The following is an 18873-nucleotide window of genomic DNA, read 5'->3' as shown; positions in this document are numbered from 1 at the left end:
TGAGAGTTCACCTGACATCCCAGGTGGAGGTTAAATGGAGAGGAATAAAGAGTAAGGGGAGAAAAGTTTGTAGATAGAAGACTGGTAGGTAAATGAGAAGTGAAGGGGTATAATTTGCAGAGAAATTAAAAGGGGTTAAGGGGTTGCAGTTAAAGTCTAGAATATTGAAAAAAAACTGAAAAGATTTTCTAATAACTAAAATTACAAATGTTTTTACATAACATAAACACAGTTATATGTAGCATACTCAGTTATGCAGAGTTTATACAGTGCTCATCTGCCTTCATGTCTTGGTTTCATATCTCTCATTAAAACAAATTCTTCTAACCTCCAACTTGATGACTCGGATTGTTCATTTTATGGATATTAAAAGGTTTTCAAAAACGTAGAGCCGCATCTAATAGATTTAACACAAATTGGTAGATAAACGAGCTGTTATTATAATGTGCCAGTTTAATATATCTCATTTCAGCAGCTTGGCATCTGTTTTACTCTCTTTTTTATTTTCTTATTATTTTGTCATGACATCTGGCACAAATCTACTGGAGAACAGACCAAAAGGTGGCTTTCCGTTCCTGGGCTGTCTCCTGGAAGTATGTACCCTATGTTCTATTTAAAGTCTAGAATAGAAGTGTTGTACCCTATGTTCTATTTAAAGTCTAGAATAGAAGTGTTATGACTGAAGAGAGAGAGTTGAAAGAGAACATGTAAGAACAGATGCTGAAAAAAATGCAGTAGAAATAGTTAAATAAATGCAAGTCTTAAGTCCCAGTTTGCTGGGCTGGATCTAATCATCATCATCTTCTTTCGGCTGTTCCCATTAGGGCTCGCCACAGCGGATCATCTGTTTCCATTTCTTCCTGTCCTCTGCATCTTGCTCTGTCACACCAACCACCTGCATGTCCTCTCTCACCACATCCATAAACCTTATCTTAGGCCTTCCTCTTTTCCTGTTACCTAGTAGCTTCATCCTTAGCATCTTTTTCCCAATATACTCAGCATCCCTCCTCCGCACATGCCCAAACTAACATAATCTTGCCTCTCTGGCTTTGTCTCCAAACCTTCCAGCCTGGGCTGACCCTCTGATATACTTATTCCTAATCCTGTCCACCCTCGTCACACCCAGTGCAAATCTTAACATCTTTAACTCTGCCACATCCAGCTCAAACTCCTGCCTTTTTGTCAATGCCACTGTCTCCAACCCATATAACATAGCTGGTCTCACTACCCTCTTGTAGACCTGCCCTTTCACTCTTACTGGTACTTGTCTGTCACAAATCACTCCTGACACTCTTCTCCACCCACTCTATCCTGCCTGTACTCTCTTCTTTACCTCTCTTCCACACTCACTATTACTCTGAACTGTTGATCCCAAGTATTTAAACTCATCCACCTTCGCCACCTCTACTCCTTGCATCCTCACCATTCCTCTATCCTCCCTCTCATTCGCACACATATATTCTGTCTTAGTCCTGCTGACCTTCATTCCTCTTCTCTCTAGAGCATATTTCCATCTCTCCAGGGTCGTCTCCACCTGTTCCGTACTCTCACTACAGATCACAATGTCATCTGCAAACATCATAGTCCACAGGGACTCCTGTATGATCTCGTCTGTCAACCTGTCCATCACCATTGCAAATAAGAAAGGGCTCAGAGCTGATCCTTGATGTAATCCCACCTCCACCTTAAACGCATCCGTCATTCCCACCGCAGACCTCACCGCTGTCACACTACCCTCGTACATATTTTGTACCAGTCTTACTTCTCTGACACTCCCGACTTCCTCATACAGTACCGCAACTCCTCTCTAGGCACCCTGTCATATGCTTTCTCCAAGTCTACAAAAACACAATGCTGCTCCTTCTGACCTTCTGTCTACTTCTCCATCAGCACTCTGAGCAATCTAATATATAAGGAAACTAATAAAAGGTTTAAATTAAATAGTGCATAAAGTTGATTCCAGCCACCAGGGCAACGTGCATGAGCATTGCCCTAGATGTACAGTATGTTAAACTGCTGTGAATAAAGAATGTTTAAGAAAAACAAAACTTCGTAACTTGGAAGACAACCCTGTTGATATAAGAAGGAGTTGGAGGTGAAGGCCGTTAGTGTAGTCTCAATACTTTTGTTGTAATCTGTAATACGTCATGTACGGCATTTCCATTAAAAAAGATGGTCATTTTTCCTCCTCATCCTCTGAACCCTAATGAGAGGTTTTAATATTTAATAAAACTTCAAAGGTGCCAATATGAGCAAGTAGCTGTACCATAAGCCCAACACTTGAAACAAAATGCTCACAAAGAGTATGTTACTCAAGTCTCTTCATTGTTAAGCGCTTTCTTCCCCAGTATACACCTTGGGGACTTCCTCAGAACAAGAAACAGAAGAAATTACATTGCTCCAAGTCAACACCCTTTATAGGTTCATAGGTTGGTACTGGGCTATCTTCCCGAAAGCATTTATAAGCCTAGCCAGAATGTGTTGGCTTTCGCCGCCCCCTTAGATTAGTTCCCTGTGCCTCTGTCCAGCAGAGCCACTGAAGTGATCCCCGAGGTAAACTTTCTGTTTCCCATCCACTCGTCAAGGTTTCTTTTGAAGAGTGTTAGTGAGGAGCTCTGCCTTATGTAGATTGGGATCTTGATGTTTTTCGTGTTTCACTGTTGCAGTCATTACATTTAGGTAATCTGCTGGCAGGTTGCCCTCAGTTGGCCTGAATTCCAAAGTCTTGGGTCCTGCGTTGGTTGCTGTCTTCTCTTCCATGACGACAGGTCGTCAGGGGTATAAAACATGCAGCCGACTCCATTTTCTTTAGTCTTTCTTGCCGCGCGGTGCCCGAAGCAGAAGCATTTCGCAAGTGCCGGTCGGCCGACTACTGAAATATTCGAGTTTGAGTTTCAGAACCGAAGTCTTCACTAAAGCTAAGTACCCCGTTGGGGAAACTTTTTTCTTGCTTTTTACCGATGTCAGAAAAAGTTAATAATTGTATTACTTTTGGAAAGCAAATACCTCATAAGGATTTCCATTTATACTGTATTCCTTGCCTACGCCCTGATCACAACATGCGTGGCTGTCAGTTTTGTGCTAGATTTAACCAACGCACTATTAAGCGTCGGTATATTTTTGCATCAAAGTATTTTGGAAACAGATTTAACTACCCAGAAATGGCATCAGATAGCAATCCGACTACCGGAGTACATAAAAAGCGCAAAGAAAAGGACAGAGAAAGGCAGTTGAGATCCAAAACCGACGAAGCTTCTCTTAAGCTAGTCGCCGGTTCACCGGTACTCAGGCGCTTTCGCAGCCCCTGATACTCGCTACCTTCGAGTCGCAGGCCTCTACTGACACCCATGTGGAGTCCGGCATGCCGCAAGATACTCAGGGTATTGGACCGACAGATGTATCTCCCTCAGATGGATCTGGAGCTGCTGAGCAGGCACTGGCTTCTAAGGGTGTATTCAGACCTCAATATTTGTATATCAAACCGACGACAGCTGCAAAACTAAAAACAAAAGCAACTTCTAAGACTAAAAAAATGACGCATGAGCCACGTGCACAGGCCTCTTATGCCTAAAAAACAGATGATCAAAATGGCTGAAGACCTTATTACCTTGATCAGGGGTTCCCATCCCCCTCCAGATAAGAGGCTTAGGCAAGACGCTGATTATGAATCTTCAGATCAGGTTTCTATTTCTTCTGATTCCTCTTCTGATCAGGAATTATCTATACCTCCCTATGAGGATTCTGGTGCTGAGGAGTCTATTCCATCTGCATCTCCTCCTGAGTATTATTCATTTGGAGAAACATTGCATACTTTGAGGGAGCATTTTCACTGGGAGAGTCAAGACTTCTCAGAATCAAAAAAGAGGCTCAGGGATTTCCTTCTCCCTCAGCACAGGCCTTTAGCCATTCCCCCTGTCCTAGACATTGTGGATGATGCGTTTTCAGAGTCAAGCTTGACCCCTGACTCCTAACCTCCGACTCCCAGTAAGCCTGACTGATATTACAGGGTCCCTGACTCACATAAAGTTTTATTTAGAAACCCTGCTGCTGATCCTGAAACTATTTCACAGGGTCCAAAGGGAGTTAAGACCTCAACAGAAAAAAATCCTACTCCCTCTGACAGAGATTCAAGGGCACTGGACAGATGGGGAAAAAAGTTTATACATCTGCAACCTTGGCAATCGGGGCCTTAAATTGTCAATTTCATATGCTTAAGTGCCAACAACATGTTATGGGATTGCTGAAACAGAAATTATGTTGATTTCAGAATGTGCAGAAAATAAAGAATTGCAGGAATTATTGCATGCAGCTGAACAAGTAGGAAAGCATACTTTGCAATGTGGGTTTGATTCCTTAGAGGCCTCCTGCAGGGCTGCAGTTACTGGATCTGTGATAGATAAAGGAACAAAATTTGCCTGATCATGTTAAAGCTAAACTGCTGGATGCACCTTTACAGCATGATTCTCTGTTTGGTATTAAGGCAGAAGAGGTTTTAAATAAAATGGAAGACAAAGCTAAGTCTATGCAAACTGTTAAAGACTTTTTACAAGTGCAGCCACCAAGATTCAGTAGACACTGGCCTACAAAAATTGGTCCTTTCCTGTGTCAGATAGAACTCAAAGGGGCAAATCCAGACACCCTAAGGGTTCCAGATAACCAGGTGCAAGATTCATACAGGTCAAAGCAAAGGAGAGCGTCCACCTCCAAATCTGGAAGAGGTAAAGTGCAAACCTACAGAAAGCAATCCCAATGACTTCCCTCTGCCTATACCAAGCATCTATCTTTTGGCAGCAGCCATAGGGGGAAAATTAGCAGTTTTTGCTCAAAATTGGCAGTTAATAACCCAGGACGAGTGGTTACTAAACATCGTATCACAGGGATACAGATTCCATTTCCACACTCTGCCAATGGCAAATGGTTGGCCAGATCTGCCAAAAAATCAATGGGCAGAGGCTCAGAAACAGGTTACGTTCCTCATGGATATGGGGGCCATTCAGGTAGTACCAGAACAGGAAAAAAGGACAAGGTTTTTACTCAAGACTGTTCTTAGTACCCAGAAAGGACAAGGCCTGGCGGCCAATACTGGATTTATCGATTTTGAATACATACTTGGAAATTCCAGAATTCAAAATGCTGACTTTGCAGCATCTTCTGCCCATGCCTGGCAAGAATGCTTGGCTGGTGACATTAGACCTAAAAGAGGCATACCTGCATGTCCCAGTAAGACAATCGTGCAGAAGATACCTCAGATTCAAGGCTGGCTTAATGCATTACCATTTCTCTGCCCTGCCCTTTGGCTTATCTACTGCGCCCAGGGTCTTTACAAAGTGCCTGGCACCAGTAATTGCATTTTGCAGACAAAGAAGTATACAAATATATCCTTACTTAGACGACCGTCTCATTCAAGCAGAAAACAGGGACATTCTTCTTCAACATCTGGCATTTGTGAAAAGGCTTCTAACATGCCTAGGGTACACAATAAATGAAAAGAAATTACAATTGGTACCCTCTCAAAAGATGACATTCCTGGGAGCAAGCTTGAATACAACTGCCCAGATGGCTTACAGACAAGCAAAGGCAACTAACTCCTTACTTCAAACTGATGGCAACAAAGACCCATTTATCTGCAAGACAAATTCTGCAGGCTCTGGGCTTCATGGCATCCTGCATCTTACTGATACTAGATGATGTGTACTCGGAGGCCTGCCTTAACCCGGATTCTCTACCTCCAGCCCCAGTCAAGCCTGATAGGTACTACAGGGTCCCTGACTCACACCAATTTCTATACAAAAGCCATGCTGCTGACCCAGAAACCATCTCACAGGGCCCCAAGGGAGTTAAGGCCTCCACTGCTAAAAATCCATTACCTTCCGAGAGAGATTCCAGATCCTTAGAAAGGTGGGGAAAAAAGGTATATACCTCGGCCACCTTAACCATGAGGGCATTAAACTGTCAGTTCCATATGCTAAAGTACCAACAGTTTTTGTTATCACAATTGAGAAGTAAAATGTCACAACCTGAACAACCAGACTTGAAGGAGTTGCAGGATTTGATGCACAGTGCAGAACAAGTGGGTAAACATACCTTACAATGTGGTTTTGATGCTCTAGAGGCCTCATGTAGAGCTGCTGTTACAGGATCAGTCATACGTAGACATGCCTGGCTCAAGGAACAAACCTTACCAGATCATGTCAAAGCTAAATTACTAGATGCCCCTCTACAAAAGGATGTATTATTTGGTGCTAATGCTGAGGAGGTATTAAGGAAAATGGAGGAAAAGGCTAAATCAATGCAAACAGTGAAAGATTTTCTACAGGTACAACCCCCACGTTTCAGTAGAAATTGGCCTTCCAAAAAATTGGTCCTTTCCAGTCACGGACAGACCGCAAAGAGGTAGATACAGGCGCCGAGGGGCAGAGGGCAATCCCAAGGATCGTTTAGAGGCAGACAATGGCAAGCTCCTACACAGAGGTGGTGAGGATAACTCGCGAACCATTCAGAAAGCAAGCCCAATGACTTTCCCTTTGCATGCCAAGCAAGACTCAAATGGCAGCACCCTTAGGCGGAAAACTGGCATTATTTTCAAAAAATTGGCATATTGTCACAAAAGACAAATGGATCCTGGACATTATAAACAGAGGCTACAGATTCCATTTTCACACCCTTCCAAAAATGAGAGGCATGCCAAACCTGCCACACAATCAAAGGGCAGAGGCACAAAGACAAATTTCAGATCTCTTAGACATGAAAGATATTCAAGAGGTACCTACGCACGAACAAGGTCAAGGTTTTTATTCCAGACTATTCCTGGTACCAAGGAAGGGAAAAGATTGGAGGACCTATTTTGGACTTATCCATCCTAAACACATTTCTACTGCACAAAATTCAAGATGCTCACTCTACAGCAGCTTCTTCCTATGCTGGGCAAGGAGTCTTGGCTGGTAACATTGGACCTCAAGGAGGCATACCTGCATGTCCCAATCAGACAAAATTGCAGAAGATACCTCAGATTTCTTGCAGGTTCAACCCATTATCAATTCTCTGCATTGCCCTTTGGCTTATCTACTGCGCCCAGAGTATTCACGAAATGCCTGGCATCAGTAATTGCCTACTGCAGACTTCAAGGGATACAAATATACCCCTATTTGGACGACTGCCTGATTCAAGCGGACAGCAAGCACATTCTTCTGAAACATCTGGCTTATGTAATAATGTTGTTGAATTCTCTGGGATGCACAGTCAACAAAAAGAAATCGAGGCTAATACCCTCTCGGAAAATAATTTTCCTGGGTGCCAACTTGGACACAAACACCCAGATGGCCTACCTCACGCCAGAGAAGCAGGGGCAACTAACTCAATACTTCAGAACACTAGCAAATTGCACCAGGCTGACTGCAAGGAAAATCCTGCAGGCTCTGGGATTCATGGCATCTTGCATCTTACTAATCCCATGTGCAAAGCTGCATATGAGGAAACTTCAATGGTACCTGAAAAACCTATGGTCTCAACACAGCCACAGTTTGGAAACAATAATACCACTAATTCCATGTCTTCAAAAGGAATTTCTGTGGTGGGCTCAAGCATGCCAAACAAACACAGGTCTCCCATTCAACAAGCCTCAAGCAAATCAAGTCATCACAACAGACGCCTCGGACTATGCCTGGGGGGCGCACATGACAGATCGGTGCATTTAGGGCAAATGGTCCCAAAAAGAAAAGCACCTTCACATCAATCAAAAGGAGATGCTAGCAGTAATAAATGCTATTATAGCTTTCAAAGACCTTCTGCAACCAGGTCAACTATTGATAAGAACGGACAACACCACAGTAATGTGGTACATAAACAGGGAGGAACCCATTCTTACCCCCTATGCAGATTGGCCATGTCACTTTGGAACATGGCCCTGGACTTACAAATCGAACTACAAGCACAGTACTTGCCAGGCAAGGAAAACACGCTGGCAGACAACCTAAGCAGAAATATGACAGATCCACACGAATGGAAGTTGCATCCTCAAGTTTTTACAGAGATAATTCAAGCATGGGGAAGGCCAGACATAGATCTCTTTGCCTCCCACAAAAATCACCAATTGACAAAATTCTGCTCAAGGATTTTTCATCCAAAGGCCTGGAGAGTGGACGCTCTCTTTCAGTTGGACATCAATGACAGTTTATGCCTTCCCACCTCTTCCTCTGCTGCCCAAAGTTCTGTTAAAAACCAGAACAGACAGACCAAAGATGATTCTCATTGCTCCAGACTGGCCAAGACAACACTGGTACCCACTCCTGAGGAGCCTGACGCATTCCCCACCATGGACCCTGCCTCTTCTTCTGACTCAGCACAGCTTCAAAACTCTTCACAGTCAGCTAAAAACACTCAGTCTAGCCGCATGGAAGATTTCTTAGCATCACAACAGACCCTACTCTCCAAGGAGGTGCAGGATGTCATTTTGGAGGCCAGAAGGCCGTCTACTAGAAAAGCTTACTCAGCAAAATGGAAACGGTTTTGTGTCTGGAATGAGAAAAAGGGCCAGGATTCTGGAAAACTGAACTTACCTCAAATATTACAGTATCTAGCTGAGCTGCTAAGCAGTGGACTTTCATTCTCCTCCATCAAAATCCATGCCTCAGCCATTTCTGCAGAATACAACACTGATCCACCCTTATTCTCTCACCCCCTCTTAAGACAGTTTCTCAGAGGGGCTAAGAATCTAAAACCCCCAAGGAAACAACCATTACCTGCTTGGGATCTCAATTTCATTCTAGAAAAACTGACCTTGCCTCCTTTTGAGCCAGCTGCCTCATCAGATTTGCAATATTTGTCCTGGAAAACAGCTTTCCTTCTGGCTATTACCTCAGCTTATAGGGTATCGGAACTACAAGCTCTCATGGCTGTGCAGCCTTTCATCATCTTCCATCAGGACAGAGTTTCCTTACGAACCAACCCATCCTTTATGCCAAAAGTGGTATCCAGGGTAGCGTTGAATCAGGCTATACACTTACCTACCTTTTATCCTAATCCTCAAAACAAAGGGGAGAGATTACTACATTCCTTGGACATCCACAGACAACTGCGTTATTATTTGGACAGAACAAAGCCCTTCAGAAAATCAGAACAACTCTTTTGTGTCCTATGCTATAGGAGCTCAAGGAAAGCCTATTTCCAAACAGACAATCTCAAAATGGATAGCCCACTGCATACGCTTTTGCTATTCTTTTCATGGCAAAACTGTACCTACAGGCATCAGATCTCACTCCACAAGGGCCACGGCTACCTCTGCAGCTTTTCTCAGAGGAGTTCCTACCAAAGATATTTTGGAAGCAGCCACTTGGAGTGCACTACCACCTTCCACTATACTCCAAATCTAGAGCGGGCTTTGCCACTGCAGTCTTGCAGGGCATTCTGGCTCCTCCTAGTTCCACCTAGTGCCTACCACCCCTTTCTTAGCTTTGGGATTCTACCCATCTGTTATGACTGCAGCTGTATGCACGGTGAACATAGTACAGTTTTGTACCTACCATAAATGTAGATGTTCGAGTGCTAATACAGCTGCAGTCCAGGTTTCCCTCCCTCCTTCCCCTCTTGGGACAGGCCTATTGGCTAACATCTCCTCATGCAACCTGATTGGGGTATTCATTCTTGATGTATTTGCTTGCACTACTGTATTTTGACTATATGGCATTGCTTTATTACACAAATTTATGTATTGCCTTCCTTCTGGGGGCACCTGACATCTGGGGCAAGAAAAACTGAAGAAAATGGCGTCGGCTGATTCTTTTATACCCCTGTCGCACTGACGTCAGGGAAGAAGCGATGACAACCGACGCCGGACCTAGACTTTGGAATTCGGCCGACCGAGGACCCGCCTGACGGCAGGAGAACCCCATCTGTTATGACTGCAGCTGTATTAGCACTCGAACATCTACATTTATGGTAGGTACAAAACTGTACTTTTCCAAACTGGTTTACTCTTCCCTTTCCAGGCCAGATAGGTGCCCTCCCACCTGGAGATGGTCGCATGTCTGTGGTGTGAGAGATGTCTGGCTGCAATATCTTCCCAGTTTTCTTGCTGCAGTATGTGTTGTGTGCGTGTGTGTTTGTGTGTGGTGTGGTTTTGTGTTGTGTGTACGCACACTCATTTTCAGTGCAAGTTGCTATGCTCTGACCATCCATTTCTTTGATGTGACATCCTGAGTACTTGTAATGTTTTAAAAAAAACTTTAATATACGTTTTTCTGCATGTTTACTGCTTGAATATTTTAAGTGTCAGGGTTACAGACGTCAGAATTTAAAGTTAATTGCAGTAACTGTAGGAAACTATTCCCACACAAATACTTTCACAGGCATTTAATTCTGGTTGGTGCTGGAGTACAGTGTCACATTGGTTCCTTTTGAGAGCTAGATTCAATCAGAAGATCATTAAGCGGAAAGCCAAATGAAGTCATGCACACCTTGTACAGGTCAGTAATAGCGTCATCCAAGTTGCGCAAGGATTTTCCATGTAAAACAAATTGAAAAGAGAAGGCTTCAGAAAGAGAGAATCCTCCGGAGTTTTAAGTTTACAATAGGCTTGAGGGTGTTTGGTATCGTCTATTGGAATGTTGGCAATGCCTGTTCTCCTCTCTGGGGAGCACTGGACCCCCCCCCCCAAGAGTATTCCGTTGGAATACTGTTGCTGCCTAGACGAAGACCAAGGTTTCTGACAGTTTTCCGTTTTGAGACTTCAGTGCACACACAGGGCAGTCTGTCTTCCTGAGCTGAAACTCTGCAGTTGCCAGTCTGTCCCTATGCCTCCCTGCTGGCACCTAGTTCTAGTGCCCATATCCTGATAGCCAAAGACAAATGCAGTCTTATCTTGGTTGTGGTATGTGAGGACGTCTGCAGCATTAAAATAGAGGCTATTGGTACCTATCATTGGAAGGAGACCTCAAAGTCATCCACTATCCCTAAAAGCAGGTCTTAAGATGTCAGAGTCTCAGATGTGCTTCATATTGCTAAAGTGTGAGCTGGACATGTCCTCCTCCCATCTTTCCTCACCCTGCTTGAAGATAAGGGGTCAAGCCAGACTTGATGCTGTCATATGTGTGTACTAGGCTAATGGCCCTGGAGTTTTTACAAGCCTAGCCCGTAGAGGTGCCTTAGCATTGCGCTGCCTGATGTTGGTTCCTAGTGCCTCTATCAGAGTCACTGGAGTGATCCCGGGGTGAACTTTCTATTTCCCATCCATTCATCAAGATCCCTCTTGAAGAGGGCCAGTAAGGTGCTCTGCTTGACATGTATGCGAAGTCTGTTCCAGAGCAGGGCAGTCTCTGGGTTTTGAACCTGTCCTTACAGCATGTTCTGTTGATTGTGGTAATGAGGTTGAGGTCTTTGGAGCATGTGGTGAGGAGGGATTAGGATTTCTTTAGATGTAGCATTTCTAACAGAGTTGAGTCAGACATGTCTTTGTAAGACAAGCAGAGATCACCTCTTAGTAGGCTATATGAGACAGAGAATAGCTGGAGTTTGAGTCTGTCCATGTAGGACATGTGTTTAAGGCCTAGGATCCTCTTCGTGAGATACTTTTGTGGCCTCTCTAGCTGCTGCAGGTGTCTGGTGAGGTGCATGCCAAATGGGGCATTATACTCTATGATTGATCTAATGAGGGAAGAGTAGAGAGAAATGATGACCTCTTTCTTCCTGGATGCAAAACCCTTGCTAAGGAGATGTGCCACATAGAAGGACTTTCTGACCACAGTGGCAATATGGTGGTAGAAGGAGAGGTTGCTGTCAACATGTGTCCCCAGATGTCTTGTAACGCCTTTGGTGTTCATTGGGCTCCTGTCGATGTAGTAAATAGTGGAAACTGAGTTTTTTTCCCAGTGGGGATGATCGTGCATTTTTTGGCATTAGGCTTAAGGCCATGGTTTCGACACCAGTCCTTGGTCTCAGTGAGGCTTTTCTGTAGGATGTCTGTATCACTTGGGGAGTTAGCAATGGCTCCCAGTTTGCAGTTGTCTGCGAACTTGGTCAGCCTGACTCCCTCTGTGTTGGTCTGGACTTTTGAGAAGTAGATGTCAAACAGGAGATGACACAGGACCATTCTCTGTGGGACTCCACTCGTGGCTGCTCAGCAGTCTGACTTGTAGTCTGCTACTTTCACACTGTGGGTTCTATCTGTGAGCCAGTTTGCAACCCACCTAATGATATAGGGGTTGATGCCTAGTTTGATGAGTTTATCAATAATTCCTGAGTGAGGAATGGTATCAAAGGCCTTCGGCAGATCGAGGTAGGTTATATGAACTGCCTTACCTTCATCCACAGCTCTGGTGACAGACTCAGAGAAGTCAACCAGGTTGAGCATGCATGATCTGTCTTTCACAAAACCAAATTGCGTGGGATCTAGAGTTTGGTGCTTCCCTGTATCCTTGTGGAGCGTGATAAGGTGCTCCATAGCCTTACATATCAGACTCGTCAGGCTAATGGAGCGATAATTTCCAGGGTCTGTAGTCGCTCCTCCTTTATGGAGAGGGATGACTGTAGCAGTGCGCCATTCGGTAGGTACAAAGCCTGAGGTGAGGCTGTGAGTAAACGGGGCACACAGATGTGGTGCCAGTTCACTTTGTAATTCATGTGGAACACAGCCAGGGATATTGTCAGGTCCCATGTATTCTTGGCCTTGGACAATGCAGCTTTAACCTGTGCTGCAGTAATGCTGGGTGCCTGGCATTTTTCTGTATTGAGGATTGGTCCTTTAGTGGGGGAGAGAGAGGGGTAAGGTTGGCACTGAATCTGTCAGCCAATATATTGGCAATAATCTGTTGGCTCAGTATAAGAGGTACCATTGTGCAGCAACTCAGAGCAAATCTGAGTACTGCCATGGAGATTCTTGATATAACTGTAGAAGGCTTTGTGGTTCTTTTTAGTGTCTGCTGCAATTTTGCCTTCATAGCTGGCTTTGGAGTTTTTATTGAGGGATCTCAACTTTTTGTTGAGGCTAATAAGGGAATTTTTCCAGTCTTGGGATTTGACCTTTTTCTACAACAGTTTCTTCCTTCTGTTGTAGAGTTTATTAATGGCAGCGGACCACCAGATTGGCTTCCTTTTTTTTTTTTGGAGGAGAGAGTCTTGGTTCTGTTGGGTATGGTTAGTTCCATGCATTTATGTACGTGTTCATACAGTGCATTGGTGTATGATTTGACAGTCTTGCATCTGTTTTCCATTGGTATGGGTGCTATGAAGTTAGCCACCTCTGTTTTTAAGAGTCCAAAGTCAGCTTTGGAGAAGTTTTTCATGGTGGATATCTTTGCGCGGGGTGTGGATGAGATGTTGATTTCCATGGTGATTAGTTTGTGGTCAGATCTTACGAAGGAGGAATTGACTATTGGTGCAGAGCAATGGTTGCCCATGTTCGTTATAACCATGTCAAGGATGTTGCTTCCTCTAGTGGGGCTAAGAATGAGCTGGTCCAGGGCATTGGAATTGATGAATTCCAGGAAGCGTTGGGCCAGTACATTGGTGCGTGAGTAGTTTTTCCAGTTGATGGAGGGGTAGTTGAAGTCACTTAGTATGAGAGTGTTGGGTTGGATCTTAATAGTTTTCAGTGTGCTTAAGAATGTGGAGTGAGTCTTGGGATATGGTTGGGGACCTATAGCAGGCTATGACCTGAATTGCCTTCTTACCTGATGTTAGTTGTAGCTAGAGTATCTCAGATGTGTTATGCTGGGCTACTAGTCTGGAAGTGTGCATATCCTTTATGAATATGGAGACATCGCCACATTTGGAGCTTCGGTCCATGTTCTGGGACCAAAAGATGTGGAATGAGTTCTAGCCTGATAGCGCAGGGGTGCTTTTTGCTGCTTTAAACCAGGTCTCCCTTACAACACAAATGTCTATGCTCTCCATTTTGAGGAGTGCTTCGAGTGAGTGCATCTTGAAATTTAGACTTCTAGTTGAGCAGCATGAACCTCAGATTGCAATTATTTTTAGCTGTTATGGTGGTAATTTGGTCTTTGGAACATTGCGTAAAAAAGACACTATAGGGGTGGCAAGAGTCTTAACCAGTACCCGGAAACCCAGGGGTGACAGATGCAGGCTATCTCTGGCAAAGCATTGAGGTCAGTCAGTCATGTCATCCCAAGCAGATAGATACTGGATCCCCTTAGAATGACACCAGAAACTTAACCAATTGTTGAAGTCAGTCATTTTCTGTTTGTACTGTGGTATCATTCTGGGCGATGGTAGGATGCTGCTCATGGCTAGGGTCATACCTGCCTGGGCTACATAATCCAAGAGCTCCACCATGTCTGTTTTCATGTAGTCCAGGGAGGTGCGTCTCAGGTCATTCACACCCACATGGACAGTGACAGAGTCATACTTGTACTTGTTGTGGAGTGACCTGAGTGCATGTGTTATGTGTCAGATTCTGGCACCTGATAACTGTTACCTTTTCCTTATTCATCCTAGTGAGTGGGACATCAATGTGCTTCACTGTTGAGTCACCTATGATTATTGTGTTGGACAAGTTGTTTTACCTTAGGAGCTTAGGTTGAGGGGCACATTGTGTAGGTGAGCTGTGTGTCTTGTAGGTGAGCTGTGTGTCTTGTGGTTTGTGCTGTGTTGTGGTAGTCCAGTGTGTTTCTGTCTTGGAGGTCTCTGCTGTTTGGGTATATTTCTATTGAGAGCCTCCGCGAAGGTGGTTGTATAGTTTGTGGTTTTATGTGAAGGCTTATGTTGTCTGTGATGTTCATCGTGTTACACTGCTGCAGTCATTACACTTGGGTTATCCTGCCGTCAGGTGGTTCCCCAGTCGGCCTGAGTTCCAAAGTCTTGGTCCGGCGTCGGTTGCTGTCGCCTCCTCCCTGACGTCAGTGCGGCAGAGGTATATAAGATGCAGCCGACGCCATTTTCTCCAGTCTTTCTTGCCGCGTGGTGCCTGAAGCAAAAGCAGTTTGCAAGTGCTGGTCGGCCGACTCCTGAGATTTTCATTCCGAATCCAGAACCGAAGTCTTCTACAAAGCTAAGTACCCCGTTGGGGAAACTTTTTCTTGCCTCAGACCAATGTCAGTAAACTAAGCCTGCTTTAAAAGCAAAGAAACAAATACAGAATTCTCCAGGACAGGCCTCCATGCCTAAGAAACAAATGCTGAAAATGGCCGAAGACCTAATCACTCTGATCAGGGGGTCCCATCCCCCTCCTGATAAAAGGCCCAGACAGGATGCAGACTATGACTCATCCGACCAGGTGTCCATTTCTTCTGATTCATCCTCAGACCTAGGATATTCTTTATCCCCTTGTGAGGACTCTGATGCTGAGGAATCAATACCATCAGCCTCTCCGCCTGAGGACTATGCCTTTGGGGAAACCTTACATACCATGAGGGAACATTTCCATTGGGAGGGCCAGGATTACTCTGAATCCAAGAAAAGGCTCAGAGACTTCCTTTTATTACCTCAACACAGACCCCTAGCTATTCCGCCAGTGTTAGACATTGTGGATGATGTGTATACTGAATCCAACTTAAATCTTGACTCCTTACTTCCAGCCCCAGTTAAACTTGACAGATACTACAGAGTCCCTGACTCTCACAAATTTCTGTATAAAAGCCCTGTTGCTGACCCTGAAACTGTTTCTCAGGGACCCAAAGGGATTAAGGCCTCATCAGCAAAAACTCCAATCCCCTCTGATAGAGATTCCAGAGCATTAGACAGATGGGGAAATAAAGTATATACGTCTGCAACTTTAGCAATGAGAGCCTTAAATTGCCAGTTTCACATGCTAAAATATCAGCAATTTTTGATGTTTCAATTAAAACAAAAAATGCTTCCGGATTCAGATCCTCCTAATTTCAAAGAAATGCAGGATTTATTGCATGCAGCTGAACAAGTGGGAAAGCATACTTTGCAATGCTGTTTTGATTCTTTAGAGGCCTCCTGTAGAGCAGCAGTTACAGGCTCTGTCATTAGAAGGCATGCTTGGTTGAAAGAACATACGTTACCAGATCATGTTAAAGCAAAATTATTGGATGCACCTTTACAGCAGGATGTGTTATTTGGAGTTAAGGCAGAAGAGGTATTAAAGATAATGGAGGATAAGGCAAAATATGCAAACGGTAAAGGATTTCTTACAGGTTCAGCCACCAAGATTTAGCAGAAATTGGCCAACAAAGAATTGGTCCTTTCCGGCTACAGACAGACCTCAAAGGGGCAGATACAGACGTCCAAGAGGCAGAGGTCAACCTCAAGGTCCTTATAGGCCTCGACAGTGGGGTGCACCAGGCCAGCAAGAAGGGGAAGACAGGACACAACCATATAAAAAGCAGCTTCAATGACTTCCCATTACAGCTGCCAAACAACTCTCTCTTGGCATTTCCCTTGGGAGGAAAACTAGCACTTTTCTATCACAATTGGCATTGGATCACCAAAGACAAATGGGTTCTCAACATTGTATCTCAAGGTTACAGGTTCCACTTTCACACTCTGCCAAGGTTAAAAGGAATGCCAAATCTGCCACCAAAGCAATGGGCAGAGGCTCAAAAACAAATTACAGCACTCATGGACATGAGAGCTATTCAAAAGGTACCACCACAGGAGCAATGACAAGGATTTTATTCAAGACTCTTTCTGGTTCCCAGAAAGGATAAAGCCTGGAGGCCCATTCTGGATCTTTCTTCTCTAAACACTTACCTGGATGTTCCGAAATTCAAAATGTTGATACTACAGCAGCTTCTTCCCATGCTGGGCAAGAAAGCTTGGCTCGTGACCTTGGACATCAAGGAGGCATACCTGCATGTCCCTATCAGACAAAACTGCAGAAGATACCTCAGATTCATTGCAGGTTCAATGCACTATCAATTCTCTGCACTACCCTTTGGCTTATCTACTGCACCCAGGGTCTTCACAAAGTGCCTGGCACCAGTAATTGCATTTTGCAGACAGAAAGGAATTCACATATATCCGTACCTGGACGACTGCCTGATTCAAGCAGAGAGCAAGGACATTCTTCTAGAGCATCTGGCATTTGTAAAACAGTTATTAAGTTGCCTGGGGTGCACAGTAAACAAAAAGAAATCAAAACTAGTGCCCTCACAAGAGATAATATCCCTGGGTGCCAGGTTGAACACAACGGCCTAGATGGCTTATCTCACTCCAGACAAGCAAAGACAATTGACTCCATACTTTCAATTGATGGCAACAAAAACCCAACTCACTGCAAGAAAAATTCTGCAGGCCTTGGGTTACATGGCATCTTGCATACTAATTCCATATGCCAGACTGCATATGAGGAAACTACAATGGTACCTAAATAGTGTATGGTCTCAACACGGTCAAAGTTTGGAAACAGTTATACCACTAATTCCTTGCCTTCAACAGGAGTTTCGATGGTGGGCTCAAGCTTGTCACCTCAACAAGGGACAGCCTTTTACTCAACCCACAGCCAGGCAAACACTGACAACAGATGCATCTGATTACGCTTGGGGAGCACACATGGCGGGAGAATGTATTCAGGGCAAGTGGCCCACAGAACTAAGGCATCTTCACATCAATCAGAGATGTTAGCTGTACAGAATGCCCTTATAGCTTTCAAGGACCTGCTGCATCCAGGACAACTATTAATAAAAACAGACAAACACCACTGTTATGTGTTACATAAACAAGCAAGGGGGGGGCACTCACTCCTACCCCCTCTGCAGACAAACCATAACCTTGTGGAACACAGCTCTAAACTATCAAGTTCATCTGCAAGCACAATTCCTGCCAGGAGAGAAAAAAACACTGGCAGACTACTTAAGCAGAAACATCATGGATCCCCACGAATGGGAATTGAATCCACAAATATTCAGAATGATAACACAGAAATGGTGGAGCCTGGACATAGATCTGTTTGCATCCCCAATGAACTGCCAGCTACAGAAGTTCTGCACAAGGAGTTACCATACACAAGCATGGAAAGTGGATGCCCTCTCATTCAGCTGGAAAAACCTACAAGTATACGCTTTCCCTCCACTACCTCTCCTTCCAAAGGTTCTCATAAAAGCCAGGCAAGAAGAGCCAAAGATGATCCTGATTGCTCCAGACTGGCCACGCCAGCACTCTCGTACCCAATCTTAAAGAATTTAGCACAAGAACCACCCTGGATATTGCCTCAAATCCCACATCTGCTGACTCAACACAACAATCAGATACTTCAGTCAGCTAAAGACCTTAAACCTAGCTGCATGGAAAATTCCTTAGTCAAGCAAGCATTGCCTCTCTCCAAAGCTGTTATGGATGTCATTCTGGAGGCCAGAAGGCCTAGCACCAGGAAAGCCTATTCGGATAAATGGAAGAGATTCTGTGCCTGGAACCAGGCTCACAGCCTTGACCCTCTTGTCCCAAACATTCCTCAGATTCTACAATATTTAACTGAGATGCTGGACAAAGGCCTCTCTTTTTCATCCATCAAGATCCACGCCTCTGTCATCTCTTCTCATTATAACACGGATCCTCCAATTTTCTCTAACCCGTTGCTAAAACAGTACCTTAGAGGGGCTAAAAACATAAGACCGCCCTGTAGATCACCTACTCCAACTTGGGACCTCAACTTTGTTTTGGAAAAATTACCTTTACCTCCCTTTGAGCCAGCTAACACAGCAGAATTAAAATATATTTCTTGGAAAACTGCTCTGCTCCTGGCAATAACATCAGCTCGAAGAGTTTCAGAATTACAGGCACTAATGACAGTGGAACCTTTCCTCATTTTCCACCAGGACAGGGTGTCCTTAAGAACAAACCCTACGTTTATGCCAAAGGTGGTTTCAAGTGTGGCTCTAAACCAAACTATTCACTTGCCAACTTTTTATCCAAAACCACAGAATAAAGGAGAGAGAGTACTGCATTCTTTGGACATTCACA

At 44.3% G+C, this 18873-nt stretch overlaps 1 protein-coding gene across 2 annotated transcripts in view; it reads left to right on the top strand.

Annotated features, from left to right (window-relative positions):
* The first annotated feature begins 540 nt into the window (after positions 1-540).
* The window catches only part of TNRC6C (trinucleotide repeat containing adaptor 6C), an 897274-nt gene continuing 878941 nt past the window's right edge, over positions 541-18873 (top strand). Inside the window, exon 1 of one of the 2 annotated variants that reach the window (XM_044084998.1) lies at positions 541-593. In XM_044084998.1, the coding sequence (XP_043940933.1) occupies position 593 (1 nt within the window). In that variant the 5' untranslated portion in view covers positions 541-592. The remainder of the gene's footprint in view (positions 594-18873) is intronic. The other variant, XM_044084999.1, reaches the window with a different exon arrangement.

The sequence above is a fragment of the Protopterus annectens genome, chromosome 10.part0 (assembly GCF_019279795.1).
Source record: "Protopterus annectens isolate FY-2018-M chromosome 10.part0, PAN1.0, whole genome shotgun sequence".
NCBI lineage: Eukaryota > Metazoa > Chordata > Ceratodontiformes > Protopteridae > Protopterus > Protopterus annectens.
This window is presented reverse-complemented; position numbering and strand designations above follow the sequence as displayed.